The sequence below is a fragment of the Miniopterus natalensis genome, chromosome 16, assembly GCF_054644295.1.
Source record: "Miniopterus natalensis isolate mMinNat1 chromosome 16, mMinNat1.hap1, whole genome shotgun sequence".
NCBI classification, from domain to species: Eukaryota; Metazoa; Chordata; class Mammalia; order Chiroptera; family Miniopteridae; genus Miniopterus; species Miniopterus natalensis.
The window spans coordinates 3,540,513-3,558,501 of record NC_142096.1 but is presented as its reverse complement, the minus strand read 5'-3'; the positions used below and the strand labels follow the sequence as shown (position 1 = coordinate 3,558,501).

Genomic DNA, 17,989 nt, shown 5'->3' with positions numbered 1-17,989 from the left:
AATAGTGGGAAGTAATGCAATGATATCCTGTTTCTTAAGAATACCAATTTATTTAGGATTTTAAAATGTGTCGAATATTTTAAAGTACTGAAGTAATTTTATCACATAGGACATCCGTGCTTTGTTAGGAACAGAACCAGGAGTAACAGTCAAAAAGGCTTTCTATGAAGTATTTTTCTGTTACGAATAACTGCTTTTTGTAGTTTTCCCAAATGACTTTATAAATTTCATAATTTTTACATGCCTGACTGGGATCCATGAGATAACAGAGTACAGTGTCCCAAAAATAAATCTGTGTATTAAATGAAGGATTTTCAGGTTGTAGTAAGTGAAAAAGGAAAAAAAGACCCCTTTTCAATTAGGGGCTTTACGAAGTGGAATTTGGGGCTAATCAGAGTGACCAGGATCCTTTTCTGGAAATGAAAGCCTGGTCTTACCTAAAAGAAGCCAGTGGAATTGTTACATATTTTCTTTTTTGTCATCTATTTACTATTGCAACCTCAACTAGGTATAGATAGTGCACTAGTATGAAATACTTTTAAAATACATCATCTTTTAAAAAATGGAACCTATTCAAAAAGATCACATGCGGCTACACAGGACATTGGAATGGCTGGTGTGTAATGTTTCCAAAGCCTTCATTTTTTTGTCAGCATAAATTTACTTTATTTCCATTTCCAGTAGGGTTTCATTTGAAGGTTAATGTATCAAGCCAGTATAAAGCTTTACAACTTAGTAATTCTGGACTCCAAGTCATTTAAGATAAAAATGGGAATGTGAAGTTTAAGAAAAATCAATTTTCTTCTTCTGTTATATCCAAGTCTTCATCATCATCATCATCTGCCTGCTGGTCCTTTCTTAGCCGACATACCTGTTAACACATTTTTAAAAATTCTAACTTAAAAATATTTTTACATGTTTGGTGTCTTAAATATGCCCTTAGAGAGAAGGGTACATAGAACAAATATTTTAGAAAAATGTCCGTAAGTAATGATTTTTAGTAGTGAAAATTCTCCATGAATTAATTGTATTTTAAGGTGTAAAACAGTCAAAAGGTTTTTCACTCGTTATTTTTTTGAATAAAAATGTGAATCATTCCCGTTGGACACCAGTACTTCAACAACATAAAATACTTTCCAAAAAAAGTATAGTCTTAGTATATTATGAATGTCAAAAAAATTTCAGGTTAAACTATTCTTGGGTCTCAAAACAGGTACTTGAGAATGATCAAAGGGATAGCAAGCAAAACCAAGCATATTTCAGCTAGGCAACGGAAATACTAAATTTTAAAAATAGTGCGATTTAAATGGAATGAGTTGGTAAACTGAATTCACCACTTAGCTTTAAGTCCTTATGTTAATCACTTGGGTCATCTTGTTTCAAACCTTTCTGAGAGTGATTATACCTCCTAGGGGATGTTTGGCAATGCTTGGCAACACTGTTAACTGTCACACTGGGTGCGTGTTTGTGTGTTACCAGCATCTTGTCAGTAGTGACTAGTGATGCTGCTCAACATATTTATAATGCACAGGGCAGTACTACCTCCTCCACAACTAAGTTATCAGGCCCCAAGTCTATAGTGCTGAGGTTGAGAAAACCTGGGATATCTTAAAGTGCTATACAGATGTTAGCTAACTTAGGTAACATCATTAGCTCCAACCAGTCAAACAAAACTTTATATGTACTATAATACTAAATTTATGTAATTTATGTGTATGGCACTTAATACAGGAATCAAAAAAGTTAAGGGGAGCGATGCATGAATATAAAGCAGTAAATAAATGCTTAGAGGCGAGTCAGATGAAAATAGAAGGTACTGGGTCAAATTTACCTAAAAGTTTATATTTTGAAAATATTTTGCTCAATTTTAAATTCTGAAGGCAAGATATGAAAAACAGCTCTCTAGGTGAGAAGTTGGCAAGCTATGGCCCAGTTTGCCTGTTTTTAAAAAAAATAAAGTTTTATTACAGCACAGCCGTCTGATTTTCTTAATGTATTGTTTATAGCTGCTCTTAGTTGGGACAGAGACCCTATAGCCCACAAAATCTATTATTTCTCTCTGTGGTCCCTTAGAGAAAAAGGTGGCTGACCTCTCCGTTCTACATACCAGGTACTTCAGGCTTTCTGGCAATAGAAGACATGAGAAAACTGGCTCTCTAAAGATCTGTGCTTCTGGATCTGTGCTGATGTTCAGGAAAAGCCCTTTTTAGGTATACTTTCCAATAAATCATAGTGGGGCTTAAACCCTAAGCAGTTTTACTTCAGAACCAGTGCCATTCTTGCATCAGAGAACACATCTAGATGATTGTCCTTTCCACCTTTGTTCTGAAGTGTTCTGCTTTAGAGAGTATGTGTGTGATAGTTTACAAAACAATACAAGGAATAACAGAGCTGCACTTAGTGCAATCTGACATCATTTTACCTGAGAGGACAAGAAAAGGTAAGTTATATGAGGTCATATGACTTAAGGGAAGTATTTTTAGCGTTGAACAATTCCAAAGGCAGCAGCTCAAATTCTTTTAAATTATGGTTTCCAGCTCACCTGTCCTGTTCCAGACACACACTTAGCTGACAGTGATCTCTGAAGAGGCGACTTTGAATTTGCTCTTACAATATCTAAACGAGATGAATAATCCGGTGGATACAGAGAATTTCGGAAAACCTGTTGCAATGATAAAACATCATGAAGTGGATACGAAACAATGGAAATCTAGAAAGCCATGTTAAATTCCTCTTAGTTATTTTTTTAAGAGCAACCTCCCCCCCCCGCCCCATTCCCTAGTAAAAAAATGTCAATTTATTGTAAATTTAAAACAAAAATACCAAAAATATTTTACATTGTAAAGATGAAGACTAAAAAAATTCTATTTGAACCATATATGATGATGATGGGGCCTGGGACAATCACTTGAGATTCTGCTGGGGAAATGTGAAAGTTCCTGCCTCCCTGCTTCCTTCTGTTCTGCCCATCCTCTGCTCTTCGCAATTTGCCTTCACTGTCACATCAGGGGAGTAAGTTGGAGCTGTTGTAACTTAGGGATTCTAGGACCTGGACTGCCATTACTTCCAGTCCTTTTTCCTTAAAGCTGTGGTTCTAAATCTTGCCGCTTTCTTAAGCCTCCTTACCTGTATCTTCTCTCTTCCCCCATTTCTCTGACATGTAGCCTAATAGGTAAGGTTGGCAGATGTGAATTTCTTCAATTTCCCTCCCTTTTTCCTTAACTCTTCACCCCATCTTTTTTTTAAAGTAAATATTCTGGTTCTTCCCAAGGTGGATTTTTCCCTTCTCCAAAATTTCAAACCAAACCAACAAACAAAAGCTTTTTTTCTCCACAGGTTCCCTCCCCCAGCAAACAAACTCAAGATGAGCCCCCCCTTTTTAAGCTACTTTAAGATACAACTTTACTCCTTAAGAAACTTCTCAACTATTCTACTTCTCCATTCGTCAGTAAACTATAATTAGGCTTCCACCCTCCACTGAAACTGCTCTTGACAAAAATCACCAGCCACCTTTTTGTCACCTTCATGGACCTTGTACTGAAACTTACTTTCCATGCACACCATCGCTACACTCTTCATGTGCCAGCGGCCCTGTTTCTTCACATCTCCTTTTTTATTGCTTGCACCATAAATATGTAGTTAATGTTTATATTAAATAAACATTTAATATGTTTTTATTGACGTTAGAGAGGGGAAGGGAGGTGGGTAGAGAAACATTTGGATGAGCTGCCTCCCGGGCACGTGCCCTGTACGGGAAACGGACCAGTGACCTCTTGGTTCATGGGTCAACACGAAACCACTGAGGACACCGGCTGGGCTGAACTGTAAATAGTTTTAAAGGGTTTCCCTTAGGCCACTTCTCCTTTTTTGATACCTTTCTCTGAAAGAAGTTACCTAGTGTTGAACGGCTACCCTTCAACCAGTTCTCTACAGACTCTCTTCTGATAGCTGTATTTGTGCTAGCTACCCTCTTCTCCTAGACCTGCACTGCCCACTAGAACGTTCTGAAATGATGGACATGCTTACTGTTCTAGGCTGCCCAGAAAGGCCACATGTGGCTTCTGAGCCTTTGAAATGTGGTTCCTGTGACTGAGGAACTAGTTTTTTTTTTAAGTGGTGGGTTTTTTTTTTTGTTTTTTGTTTTTAATATATCTCCATTTCAGAGAGAGGAAGGGAGAGGGAAAGAGGTAGAAACATCAGTGATGAGAGTCATTGATCGGCTGCCTCCTGCACGCCCCTGACTGGGGATTGAGCCCAAAACCCAGGCATGTGCCCTGACCAGGAATCAAACCCCGATCTCCTGGATCATAGGTTGATGCTCAACCGCTGAGCTACGCCGGCTGGGCAGGAACTTTTAATTTAACCTTAAATAGCCACACATGCCTACTGGCTACTATACTGGACAGTGTACCTCTAGATTCACCTTTGTAATGAAAGAAATTACCATTTATTTAGTAGACTGAGCTAGAAGCCTGGGCATTCTCCCTAAATTTCTTACCTGAGGTACTTCTGTTTTAGTTTTTGACTACACAGTTTTCTTAATGGCTTACTTAAAATTATCTTACCAAAGACCAAAATATGGTTTCCTATACCAGAAAATTTTGCGACTCCTGACTACCCAGAGTTCAGATGTCTCAGGTGACATCCGCTTAGGATCTTCACTTCTAGCCTATACATGTACCTACATGCTAGGACATGTGTACTCTGACTTTGCTGTGCTGGTTTCTCATCCTGGAATTCCAGCAAACTCACTCATCCTTCAAAAACCAACTCAAATTCCGTCTTCCCCCATTCTCTTCTAGTCAGTAGCTCCTACTGTTCACACCCTCAGTACAGCTTTTATCTCACTGTTTCGTAATTACATATGTCTCCACTAGTTTTAGGTTCCTCTAAAGCAAGGAGACCTGCTTTATCTTTTCAGATTTTCCTAGCTTAAGATAGTGACCTCGTAAATGAAGGATGCTAACATGATCTTAATTCTGATGTTTTGGGGGGGAAAAAGGAGACAAAACTAGAGGATATCTATGCATTTCTTTAAACCTTAAAGTACAGAACACAGAAGGAATCAAGGGATGAAACTTAAGAGGCAACACTTGTGTTTTAGGGCAATTCAGGCATATTTGGAAGGGATACATTTTTGTTAGAACAACATTTTTTAAACTTTTCTAGCAAAATGAAGTAAAAGTAGACCATATATACCCTTGGGATAAAATTTTAAACCAGTTAAATATTAAAATTAATCTCTTAATGCAAAACAACATATTTACTGGCAATAATGCATTTTCCAAAATGGTCCAAGATCTCTTCTAGGAGGGAGTCTCAAGATCTGAGTAAGCTCTGAAGTGACTGCACAGAGAAAATGGGCCTGACAATACTTTTTATGTGAAGAACAAATAAGGTAAGATGGTTTGATATAGCTAGATGCCTGAGAAAAATTCGGTGCTGCTAGAATAAGCCTTGGTAGTTCTCATAAAGCACAGACTACCTAAAGAAAATATCAAGTGATTTCTCTGTCCTTCTCTGTATATTTCCTCCCCATGTTCCCAAGAAACCTTGCATTTAAAGGATTCTTTCTCTTCTTGGTACCTGTTTGATATAAGTTTACTTCCCCTGGCCCTGCAACTCTCCCAGGCTGTCTTCTCTTTTCCTCAATTCCTGTTTGGCATAATAGTAATAGTTTTCACGTATAATTCATTATGCCTCAGAACTTTTGTGTATCTCTCTCTACCCTCTGCCTGAAAGTTGTTGCCAGGCATTCTCCTACTCATCCCTCAAGCTTCTAATGAAATCATTCTTTTGATACTTCAGACTATTTAGAATCCTCCATCACATTACACTCATAGCACATTGTGTATTTTCTCTCTGAGACTGGTCACATTATAAAACTTAAATAGTTACGCAGTATATTTTTTTATTGTCTGAACTCCATGGTAGGTTTTTAAGTTTCTGCTTTGACAAGTTGGACCATTTCCATTTTATAATGCTAAATCCTCAGCACTTAAAATTATGCCTGGCATATAACAGCAGCTCAATAAACAGACCAATTTTTTGATTCACGTCTTTCTAATAACACCACCTACCTCAGGACTGAGGGGCGAGTGAGAAAATGCATGTAAAGCTTTGGGTACTGTGCATGGTGTGAACAATCGGATGTTCCTCAAATCAATGAATGTTTTTATTTTTAGCACACTTAAGTGACTTATGTTACCAGTCTAAACGATACATTATTTCACATAATGGCTTCACTTAGATTATATCTTATTGGAACTTTACCATGGTTAATTTGAAAAGTTAAAAACAAATAAATAGGATAATCATATGAGTTCAGCTATTTGGGACTGCACACAATAACAAATTAACCATTGTAGTATCCTAATTTAAGATATTTTTTACCCAAATAAACTAATGCTTTCTTAAACATTTCTATATTAATAGAAGAATTAAGCTTAGACAGACACAGTCCTACCTCTAAGTCTTCTTCTTCGTCAATCTTTTGTATGTTTTGGTAGGCAGCAGTGAAGACCTCTAAAGCTTTGCCATGAAATAGCATTTCAATAGTGATAAATTCTGAAAATATAGTCTAAAAAACACAAAGATTTGAATTTAAACAATCATAAAAATTGCATTGTGAATGTAGTAAAGCTACTCCTTACCCTATATAATCTTGCCATTTTATGAACTACAGAGGTATCTTTTTTTTCTACAGGGCAAATAGAAAATAGCTGCAAGATCTTTTGCAGCAAAACTTTCAAATTATGCAAAATATTTCCTATTTCACCATTTGCTGACCCCTCTTATTTTTTGTCACAGTTCTATTTATACCTTGGTAATTGACATTTGTGATAAAAAAAGTTCTTACTTAAATGTATGCCATTATGTACTGTAACCACATGCCTAGAAGTATTAGATAAAGCAGTTCAGTTCTGAAGCTGATATGTTAGCAACTACAACTGATGTTTAAACAAAAGAATGTTTTTTTGGACAGGAATTATATCCCATCATAGTTTTGACTACATGTCACTTATATTCTCTAACCACAAAGGAATTACTTGGTAGCAGTGCTATTCCTGCCACCGCTGAGAGCAACACACTCCCATGCAGCTTCCCAGCTCACAAACACAGGACTCGCCCAGTGTTGCTCGGATGGAACGTTGATGCTTCAATGCGATTCTTCGGAAGTTGCAGCTCTGGCTCATCGCACTGTGTTGTTCTTGCTGGAAACAATAATTTCCTTTACAGAAAAATGTGCGGGTAACCTCTATGAACATGACAACTATGACACGGAAGGTCACGAGCAAAGAGCATGAAGATGCACACGTTGATCTGAACAGAGGTGAGATAATCCGTAGGCAGAGAAAGGATACAAACCAGACAAGTTCAATATAAAAAAGGATCATACCATTTTTAATTATCTTGCCCCTTATCAAATGAAAAATCACAGCATTAAATGTAGGGATAAGTGGGCAGGGTAAGAAGAAGGTAGGAAATACTCAAGCATTGTACTTAAAGGGTAAAGACAGAAGAGATGGGTTAGGCTAGAAAGTAAGTTGGATACCTACTTCCTTTCACTCCCGCTCTCCTGTTCCCCCCAGAGAAGGAGTGTTCCTGCAGTTTGGAAGACAGTCACAGATATTCCTCAGTGTCCTATGATTTTTTTTTCGCCATCTCCATTTTTTCCTTAAAGACTAGGAAAATATTTAAGGGAGTACTAACAGGCTTCTATCACTACTCAGTGGAAACATCTGGAGTTGAAAGTATCCCTTCTGAGCTGCCAAGCACATATGTGGGGTCTGGCTGCAAAGACTGGGCTCTGGGATAAGAGACATAACTTTAACAATGACCCTTACTATCAGTTCATATAGGTCACCGAGGGCTCTGGCACACTGGACTGGCAACTGACAATAAACTGTATTATACCAAGACACAATTTTGGATTTCACATCAAGAATCCCTGAGTTATCCAGGAATAAATTAGAAGTGAAGTGGCTTTTGACTAGGGCTGGGACTGTCTTAGTTGTCAGTCTTCCTAGATAGCCGTCTAGCTAGAAGGGAGCCAGGGGCCCTTTAGGAGCATGGGAACTCCTAGTGGGAAAACTGCAGGGCCAGGAGTCAGTGAAAAGCCAAAGCATTAGGATGCTACTTGTTCTTGGTCTGAGCTTGCTTTAGGTGATAAAAACAAGCATAGGCTTACATCTTTCCTTCGAATCTTAAATTTAAAGATTCTCTCTACAATTAGTAAATAAAGAACTATATAAAGATAATATAGACATAGTTTGACTTTATTTTTACTCAAGGCTAGAACAGAAATTTGTTTTTTAATTATTTAGGCTTAAAACGAGAATTGCAGAATAAGCTGTGAGACGTGTCTACGGGAGGAGAGGGAGGTGAAGGACACAGGTTAGGGGCAGACTCTGTTCTCGCTTTCCCTGCACAGAGGATTCAAAGCCCATCTGCTTGCTGACATGGACCCGCTTACAGGCACAACATGTTTCACTGCACTTTGCTTTACTGTGCTTTGCAGATACTGTATTTTTTTACAACTGAAGGTAAGACCCTCCACCAGGGTTCAGGTGATGATCAGCATTTTTTAGCAATAAAATATTGTTTAATTAAAGTATGTACATTGTGGGGTTTTTTAAGACAATACTCTTGTACACTAGAATACAATAGTATAAACATAACTTATATGCACTGGGAAATCAAAGTAAGGGCGAGTGGCTTTGCTGTGACACTGGCTGCACTGTGGTGGTCGGCAAAGAGCCCACTGCATCTCCAAGGTCTGCCTCTCCTTACATGGGGAGAGAAGAGGCATTTGTCTTACTCTATAAAAAGCACCTGATGAAATAAAATAGCCTCCAGTGAGGAATGAAGTTCTGAGCTGCCTTTTGCTAGTAGAATTCTACTTTGATCTGTTTAGAGATACTACTCTCTTAATTCACATTAAGTTAAAACATTAGTGTATAAATCCTATTGCAATGATGTATAAATAAAACTGATAAAAATAAATTATGCTTCAAGGAACACCATGAAGAGAGTGAAAAGAACCCACAGAATGGGAGGAAATAATGCAAATCATACATCTGATAAGGGACTTGAATCTGAATATACAAAGTACTTTCACAACTCGACATAATATGAAGACAACCCAACTAAAATGTGGGTGAGGAGTCTGAACAGACATCTCTTCAAGGAAGATAAATGGCCAATAAACCTCAGCAGGGAAACGTAAATCAGAACTACAGCGAATTGCTACTTCCCGCCTGGGTGACTTAACATGAAAATGGATGAACAGTAAATATCAGTGAGGGTGCAGAGCTGGGACCCTCACAGCTGTGGTGCAGTTACTCGGGAAGACAGCCCGGCAGTTTTCACATGATGAAAGAGTTTACCATATATCCAGCAATTCAACTAGGTATGTACCTAAGGGAAATGAAAATCCATGTCCATGCAAAAGCTTGTACATGAATATCATTTACCATAATAGCCAACAGGCAGAGACAACCCAAATGTCCATCCTCTGATGAAGGAGGAGAACGTGCCAGTATCCACACAATGGAGCGTTCAGCTGTGAGAGGGCATGAAGTGCCGACACGCTCCAATACGGGCGAGCCTTGAGAGCATTATGCTAAGTGAAGGAAACCAGTTACAAAAATCATGCATTTTAGGGTTCCATTCATATGAAATGCCCAGAATAGCCACATTCATAGAGACATGAGAGTAGAGGTGGTTACTTAGGGCTGAGGTAGTTTTATTTTTAATTTTTTGAGGAGCCTCTATAATGTTTTCCATAGTGGCTGCACCAACTTGCAATCCCACAAGGTGAGGACTGGGTAAAAAAGGCGACGGTTTAAGAAGTACAAATTGGTAATCACAAAAGTCATGGGGGTTTAAACTTAGGAAATGCAGTCAATAATATTGTAATAACAATACCTGATGCCAGGTGGAAGACATATGGGGGGGATCACTTTGTAAGTTGTATAAATGTCTAACCACTATGCTGTATACCTGAAACTAGTATAAAATGCCACTGAATGCCAACTATAATTAAAAAGTAAAAAATAATCAGTAATTTAAATTTTTCATAAATTTAAATAAAACATAAAGGCTAGAAAACATGTTTTGAACCTTAATAGTTACTTTATTACCTTTATATCCTTTATTTTCTGCTTTTCAAAATTGTCAATAGTTTCCTCTAGCTGACGAGTTGTTCGGGTAGCATCCATTGTAGCTCTCTGTAATTCGGTTTCTGCCTACAAAGGTATTGCCCCCAAAAGATATGAAAAACACTAAGTCAGAATCCATTCACTTGAGTCTATTTGTAAACGCTACCATTGCAGTATTGCCTTTTTTTTTTTGCTTAACAATGTAAATATCTGATAATTTTGCCACACAAAATAAAATGATCTATATAAGCACATGCAGAATAAAGAAAGTTAAATCTATTAAGTGACATGATTCATGATCTCAAACAAATGAAAACAAAACTCCTCCCTTTCTACAAAAATCATTTTTTCTCTATATCACCCTTGGATGATTTACTATAAAACAACTGTCTGTATTTTTCTACTGTTTTCACCCATTTCACTTCTGTGCCATTTATCGTAATACTTTTGTTCTCATCATTTCTCTCCCCTTTAACCCTATCTTCCGAAAAACAAAGGGCCTCTGACTGAAGTATTTTCAAATTTCTAGTTCTTCTAATACATTAAATGTTTCTAATTCTGTAATATTCTAATCAGAACATATACTACTTATATTTATTTCAGCATTGAGTTTCTATTTGTATGTTCTTATAAGCCAACATATCACACTGTTACTATTTAATTAATGCTTACTACAAGAAATACTATATATACCAGTAACTAAGAAATCAGACAAGTCTAATGCTTTACTTCACATATGCTAGTAAGTGTTCACACCATCCAGTCAGTGGTGGCACTAGCCACATGCCACTATTTACACTTAATTAAATGAAAACTTAAAATCTGGTTTCTCAGTTACTCTAGTCACATTTCAAGAGCTCAATAGCCATGTATATATAGCTTGTGGCTACAGTTCTGTAAAGTGCAGAATATTTCCAATCTCATGTGTTTCTCTTAAAAAAGCAACTCTTCCTTTAGGACAATAGTTATCCAAAAATATTTAAGATGTTTTTGTTAAACAGTAACATAGATATATTAAAAGACCAATTTTCTGATTCAGTTCTTTCTAATAAAGTTTTATTTCCTATGCTAGTATTATATTTGCTCAAAAGTATCACATATCATCATTTAATAGTTAATGCATGGGAAAAATTTGCATCTGTCACCATTTTTCACACATAACATTCTGACAGTTAGCTCTTGCTTTCTTTTCCAAAAAAATGTATATATTGAAATAAGGAAAATGGTTTACTCTAAGGATCCATCTCGACACACCACTTTATTACCCACCTGTGACTGAAGTTTTTCATAAAGGAAAAAATACATTTCAAAGGGAACAATTTCTTTTTCAATAATTTAAAACCATATAGTCTTAAAGAATTATGTACTCTTACAATTAGATTATACATTAATTACAACTATCAATTATATACTCTCATGATTAGGTTAAACACAATTTCAAGATACTAAGCATTTAAAAATACATTCATTTGTACCTCTGTATTCGTGCATGTATCTTGCCATATACAGTGTTAAGTTTTTTAAAACCATACAAGCTTAACTTTAATCATAGCTAGTAATCAAAAACAATTCTCTATGTTACTGGATTTGGGATTTAAAAAAATGTAACTTCATCATAGGAAATTCAAAAGTAAAATAGAGCTCCTTTGAAGGTTCATTAGTATGAAAAAATTTCTTCCAGTTATTCGATGCATGTTAACCTTTTACTAATGAGTGTTTCATGCAAATCTTTTTTTTTTCTTTTCTTCAGTTCCTTACTTGTGAATACTTTCTTTTGATTCACATCTTTCCCCTTCCCATTTGCTGATAGTTTCATTTTAAATTCTGGAAGGGTAGATAAATTTGGCTAAACAAGGAACTGGGAAGCAGAAGCTATAGCTGGGACATCAGTGTCTGCACCTACCACCCTCTAGCAACTATTCACTTCTCAGTCTCAAATCCCTGGAATCCAGCATGGCATCTTGCCCAGAGTCACACAGCTATTTTTATCACAGAGGATATAGATTTCTGTTCTTCCTTTTGTTGAGAATTCTTCAAAATCCTAAAATATACCATTTGAGTAGGAAATGGTTTTGATTAAAATATGTTATGACTTTATGAATACCAGTATATTTACTGAAAGTACGAGTGCAAAATGGCTTATAAAGGGGTGAGCCAGATTGGGGTTTTTCAGATTGAGTTCCAGGCAGCTTGTCCAGAAGCCACCCGGGCCTTGGGGCGTGAGCAGGCGGAGCCCGGGGAGTCTTCTTCACCTTAGCCTCTTGTACCAGAACAACTCCATGTTTTTTTAAATTTTTTTTTTTTAATTGATTTCAGAGAGAGGAAGGGGAAGGGGGAGAGAGAGAAACATCAATGATGCATCATTGATTGGCTGCCTCCTGTATGCCCCCTACTGGGGATGGAGCCCAAAATGGGGGCATGTGCCCTGACCAGGAATCAAACCGAGACCTCCTGGATCGTAGGTCAAAGCACAACCCCTGGGCCATGCCGGCCAGGCCTCCGTTTTGTTTTATATACTGAACTTTCATGTGCTTCTTTTGAATAGTCGGATGAATTTTAAGGGCCCATCCTGAATAACTGTCTATGGTGCTATGATTGAATATATTTACATTTATACTTATATCAGATATAACATTTGTATGTAGACTGTCCTTTATGTTCTTGCCTGGGGTTGTCAAAATACCCTGGATTCACAGCTCTTTCCCAGTGAGCACAGCAATTCACCTACAGCAATAAGCTATTCAGTTGCCACATTTTTCTGCCCATGTGAATCTGCAGACCTGCTTCATCTACGGTCCAAGAGTACTTCCTCCATAGCAGTGTTCAAAGAACAGCATCTACGTCAGTAACATCTGTGTTTAGGAATAGGTTCATTTGTGTTGTCAGTACTAACAGCCCTCACTCAACCTTGCCAACCACTCAGGATTCCAGATGTGACTTTTTATGTCTTATTTACTCAAAACAAAACAGCAAAATTTTGACCTCTGGCTTAATTCTTAAAAACTAGTGACATCCCCTGGCCTCTGCCTTGGTCCCTGCTGGTCAGCCATAAATTTTCCAGCATTCTCTGGTTTTTCTGACTGACTTAAAACCCAGACTCTCATCTCTAGTTTGTAGATCTGAAGCCTCCAGTACTGTCTAGATGTTCCTGTCCCAGCCTCCAACGGGTAGTCCCAGCCCTGTGGCTGCCCATTTTTGTTTATTACAAGGTTGGGCATATGTACCTTTGGTCCAAAGGAAGGAGGACCAGGCAATTGGCGTAGCCCCAAATCACTGCTCAAGGGCTTCCCCTCAGGAATGGAGGTGTCTGGAACCTCAAGTGCCCCCAAAGAGCCACTCCTCATGTGGTTTCTGGCTGAGCTGGGCAGTAAAAACCTTAAGGAAGCAGGAAGGAGACATAAGAAATGGGAAAAAGGCAGTGGGATAAGTTAGTACTTTCTATACAATTGCACCTATCCCAGATGCTGGCAGTTTGCTAGGCACTATTTTCTGTTCTTTGGTTTAGTCACGAACAAGGCACACAATCCAGTTTAAGAAACATTCTTAACAGAAGAACTTGGCTACAGTGGACACTCCTGTCCAGATCAGTCTGTGCCCAGCTGGGGACATCAAGTGTACTCTGAATCGCCTCAGGGTTTTGACTGGAAGTAATAATTGTGGTTTCATATAGTGGTTTTGTTCTGTTTTTTTAAGATAAAGGGAATTGCATTGGCGAAAAAAAGATTTTCCTTTTCTTAAAAACAGGGAAGATGGCATTGCTAAATTATAATTAATCATAGGTCTTTAATTTTATAATTAACACTTAGTCATTTTCCTACAAAAAAAATCTCAGAACCCTGAACTTACTCTTTATAAAAACATCTACACTTCCGAGTGTTTCTTTTTTGAGTATCTATTGTGAAAAACAGTACAAGGGGACTGGATTAGGTAGTGTATTCTCTTTAAAATTATCTAATTTCTACAGTGAAAATCCATAAATGCCTATTTTTTCAACCATTATGTTCAAATTCTCAGCACATTTAGAAGTTGAAATGCATAATTTCCACACACATTTGCTTTTGTACTGCATACCTTACAAAATGTGTTTTTAAAGATCAAGATTCAAAGGATACAATAACATGTCGGTCAGATGGGTTTCGCTGCCGAGTTCTTTCTAACTGAGTTAACTGTTTAGCTTCTCGATTCCTGGCTGTTAATGTTGCCTTGAGGTCGTCCTGCAAATAGACATTTTTGTTAATAATAATCTGTGATTTTAGAGATAAATGCATACATTCTGATTTAAGAACAAGAGAATGATCTGGTTTGATCCAGGCATCTCATGACCACAGGAATTATTACTGTATAATTAGTGTGCGTCTTTGCATGTGACAGTGCACACATGCGTTTCTTTAATGTCCCCTCAAAATAATAACAAAGACAAGGTAATTTCAATGCAAAACTACAACCACGTAAACACAAATCAACATACATATATATTTATATATATATATAATTTTGATGGTGGTAGTTACATGTATATATACATTTGTCAAAATTCAATGATTAAAATGGGAGAATTTTATTACATGTAAATTATACCTCAATGAAGTTTATTTTAAAAATAGAACTTTGAGGGTGTAACACGGTATGGTGACTACAGTTAATAACACTGTACTGCATATTTGAAAGCTGCCTAGAGCAGATCTTAAAGCTCTATTCACACACATACACAAATTGTAATTTTAGTGACAGATGTTAACTAGACTTATTGTGGTGACTATTTCACAATATAGACAATTATAAAATCATTATGCTGTACACTTGAAACTAATGTAAAGTCACTTATACCTCAATTAAAAGACAGACTTTGTCACACTCAGTCTACATTTATTACCTGCTCTAAAACAAAAGTATAAACTCAAATGTAATTAGTAAAATAATTTCTGTTCATATATTCTTCATGATTATAAATATTATGTGTCCATAATAAACAAAATGTTGCTTTATGTTGCTACAGTAGTATACTTAGTCAGCTCACTAAAAATCTCTCTTTATTCTCAAAGATCTAAAAAATGACTCTTCAGAGTATGTTAAAATATCTAAACACTACTTTGTACTTTTTATTAAAAGAACAATTATTGGAAACCTTATACTCTTTGCTAGAATACCTAATAATAGTAGAAAAATAATGAATTTACTTACTCGTTTCATTTTTACAATAGTTCCATAAGCTTTCAATGGTTCAACTACTTTGGCTTCAAGTCTTTCAACCTATTAAAAATTATTATAAAATATAACTGAAAAGAAACACAGATCAAAATTTCAATTCTGAAATAAAAGCTGTGTTTAACCTAAAAATAATTACCACACAGACTAATTAAAAAAAATTTCAAATTAAAATGTCATAGTTCAACTTATCTTCAGTAATCACCAGAATTGATAAGACTCGGAATCTAAACTTAAACACATTAAAAACTGTTAAGCTGTATAGTAACAAAGCCAAAAAGCACCTGGTGTGCAATATGACAAGAAAACGTCTCAGTTTTCCAAGGAGCTCATCCTTGCCATACCACCATCTCTGTATCACTTTTGTACCTTAAAGTAAGTAGCTTTTGGGTAAGTTTTAAGACATCTCAAATTTTTAATACAGTTAATCAGTTTGAGTGTGTTTAGCACAGTGTTGGATACTCTATATATTCTCCAAAATGTAGGTAAGAAAAGCAAAGCTGAAGGATGCAGCATATTGGAAACATTTAGAGCAATACAATCCTCAAAAATCAAGAAAGCTTAGAGACCGCTGTATTAGCTGCAGTTTTTTTCTGGGAAGCCATTCATGAATTATCAAAGCTCAGAGAAGAAGATAAAATGTCTCAAGTGTTCCTGAGCTGTCAGACTATGTGGTAAACAGTTCTTAAACATTGCAATTTTTATCACATATTGGGTAATTCTTTAACTCTTGGGCATTAAAATTTTCTTTTTCAGGATAGGTAATACAAGATGACATGTATTTAACTGTTTAAGAGCATGTATTATCTTTGTAGCAGGAAAAGAGCTTTTTTCTTTTGATGATACATGTTTAGATAACCAGTGAGTGCATTCCATATTGATTTTTCTTTAGCTTCTATAAATAAAATGTATCTGAATGTTTCATTTTAAAAGATTTTATGAAAACAAAGAAAATCAAGTTCTCATTGAGCATTTAAATAAAATCAGAACGAGGAGCACTCAGGCGGGTTCATCCGCGCGTCCTGAGCCACCCGGTGCGAGGGGGTCCGAACCCCTCTGCTCCCCGCGGGCCGCCTGCCTCACTCCTCGCACCTCCCCGCGTGGTAAGCAAGGGAATACAGGGAGCGCACGCCCACCAGCTCACGCTGCTATTTGGTAAATGGCATAAAGGTTTTCTACGAAGGGACGTCGAAGGGGCCGGCTGACGTGGGACTTCAGGGTTATCGGTGCGTGTAACTTATTTCTGGAGTGGGAAGTCACCAGTTACACATAACTGAGAGCTGCTGGTTTAGTTCGGGAGAAATATGTACAAAACCGTTTTCCAAAAAGCACACCCAAACGTAACTACTCAAATTCCTGCATGAAAAGCAATTAGAGAAGTTCAAAAAGCATTATCTTTTTTTTTTTTTTTTTTTGCTTTTTGTAAATAATTGAAATTTCTGTTTTAGGTTTTAGGGAAAAAAGAAGACCAAAAGCACTGATGAGAAAAGTGCCCAAAGAAGCAACGCAGCTCTAATGAGGCAATTTCTGACAAGTTAACCTGGGTCTTGAAACCTCAACAAACATAAGCGAAAGTGTCTACGAGGCATTAAGGGGAAAAAATGGTCTTTCGGAACGAAGACGGGTGCACCCCACCAAGTCTCCCCCCCCCCCCCCCGGGCGCTGCGTGTAAGGCCCCGGGAAGTAGCCCCCCGTGGCCCAAAGTTGGAAAAGGAGACGGGGAAAGTCAGGAATTGACGCCCTGAAGCTCAGTCTGAAAAGGGTAAAACCGCAGGCGCTTGCCTCCCACGGGCCCGCGGGGCGCGGCCCACCGGGAGCGGGTGCCCACCGGGAGCGGGGTGCCCACCGGGAGCGGGTGCCCACCGGGAGCGGGTGCCCACCGGGAGCGGGTGCCCACCGGGAGCGGGTGCCACCGGGAGCGGGGTGCCCACCGGGAGCGGGGTGCCCACCGGGAGCGGGTGCCCACCGGGAGCGGGGTGCCCACCGGGAGCGGGTGCCACCGGGAGCGGGTGCCCACCGGGAGCGGGTGCCCGCGCCGCCCCGCGCGCTCCCCACCTCCGCCTGCCGATAGTCCTGAAGTTTGGCGAACTCGTCGGCGAAGTTCTTGAGGCCCTGCCTGAGGTGCGGGGTCTCGGTGGCGGCGTAGACGTTGACCTCGTTCACCAGCAGGTCCGCCTTGTCGCGCAGCCGCGCCGTCTTCCGCACGTAGGCGGCGAAGATCTGGCAGAGCTCCCCGAAGTGCTTCTCCACGTTGGCCACGGCGTCCTGCAGCTGCCGGGTCTGCGCGTCCCTGCGGGCGGGCGGGCGAGCCACCCTCAGGGGGCGCACGCCCCGGGGACCCCCGCCCGGCCCGGGCCCCCGCGGCCCGGCCTCCACGTCCCGCCGGCGCGGGGAGAGGCCCGGCCCGCCGCCCGGGCGGGTAGGCCCCGCAGCGCCGCGCGGAGGCCCGGCCGCCGGCCCGGGATCGAATTCGGCGCAGAGGCCCCACGGGCAGGGCCTCCGCGAGTGGCCCCCCACCCCCCGGGGCGGCGGGGGCCCGGGGCTGTTACCGGTTTTCCAAGCTGCGCCTCAGCATCCTGCCGCGCGCTCCGCCGAGACCCCGGGCCCGGGCCCAACGACGC

At 39.2% G+C, this 17,989-nt stretch overlaps 2 protein-coding genes across 8 annotated transcripts in view; one reads left to right on the top strand and one right to left on the bottom strand.

The window, feature by feature from the left end:
* RBM12B (RNA binding motif protein 12B) overlaps positions 1-10,442 on the top strand; it is a 20,739-nt gene extending 10,297 nt beyond the window's left edge. For 4 of the 7 annotated variants that reach the window (XM_016209128.2, XM_087825271.1, XM_016209127.2 and 1 more), the window contains 3 exons: positions 2,111-2,210; positions 5,300-8,546; positions 9,019-10,442. The gene's annotated coding sequence lies outside the window, so the exon portion shown is untranslated. The remainder of the gene's footprint in view (positions 1-2,110; positions 2,211-5,299; positions 8,547-9,018) is intronic. The other 3 variants (XM_087825270.1, XM_087825268.1, XM_087825269.1) reach the window with 3 other exon arrangements.
* CIBAR1 (CBY1 interacting BAR domain containing 1) lies at positions 31-17,989 on the bottom strand. The gene is made up of 9 exons (XM_087825272.1): positions 17,918-17,989; positions 17,424-17,658; positions 15,345-15,413; positions 14,276-14,377; positions 11,433-11,438; positions 10,146-10,250; positions 6,467-6,580; positions 2,543-2,662; positions 31-871 (listed from the first exon to the last, which is right to left on the bottom strand). The coding sequence occupies exons 1-9, from the start codon at positions 17,941-17,943 to the stop codon at positions 794-796; spliced, it is 855 nt and encodes a 284-aa protein (XP_087681398.1). The 5' UTR covers positions 17,944-17,989; the 3' UTR covers positions 31-793.

Bases quoted from the DNA above. Each gene is read 5' to 3' on its own strand.
- CIBAR1 (XM_087825272.1), bottom strand. From the start codon at position 17,943: ATGCTGAGGCGCAGCTTGGAAAACCG. The intron at 17,659-17,917 runs GTAACAGCCCCG...GCCCGCCCGCAG, and splicing joins AGGCGCAGCTTGGAAAACCG to GGACGCGCAGACCCGGCAGC. The intron at 14,378-15,344 runs GTAAGTAAATTC...GTCTATTTGCAG, and splicing joins CTATTGTAAAAATGAAACGA to GACGACCTCAAGGCAACATT.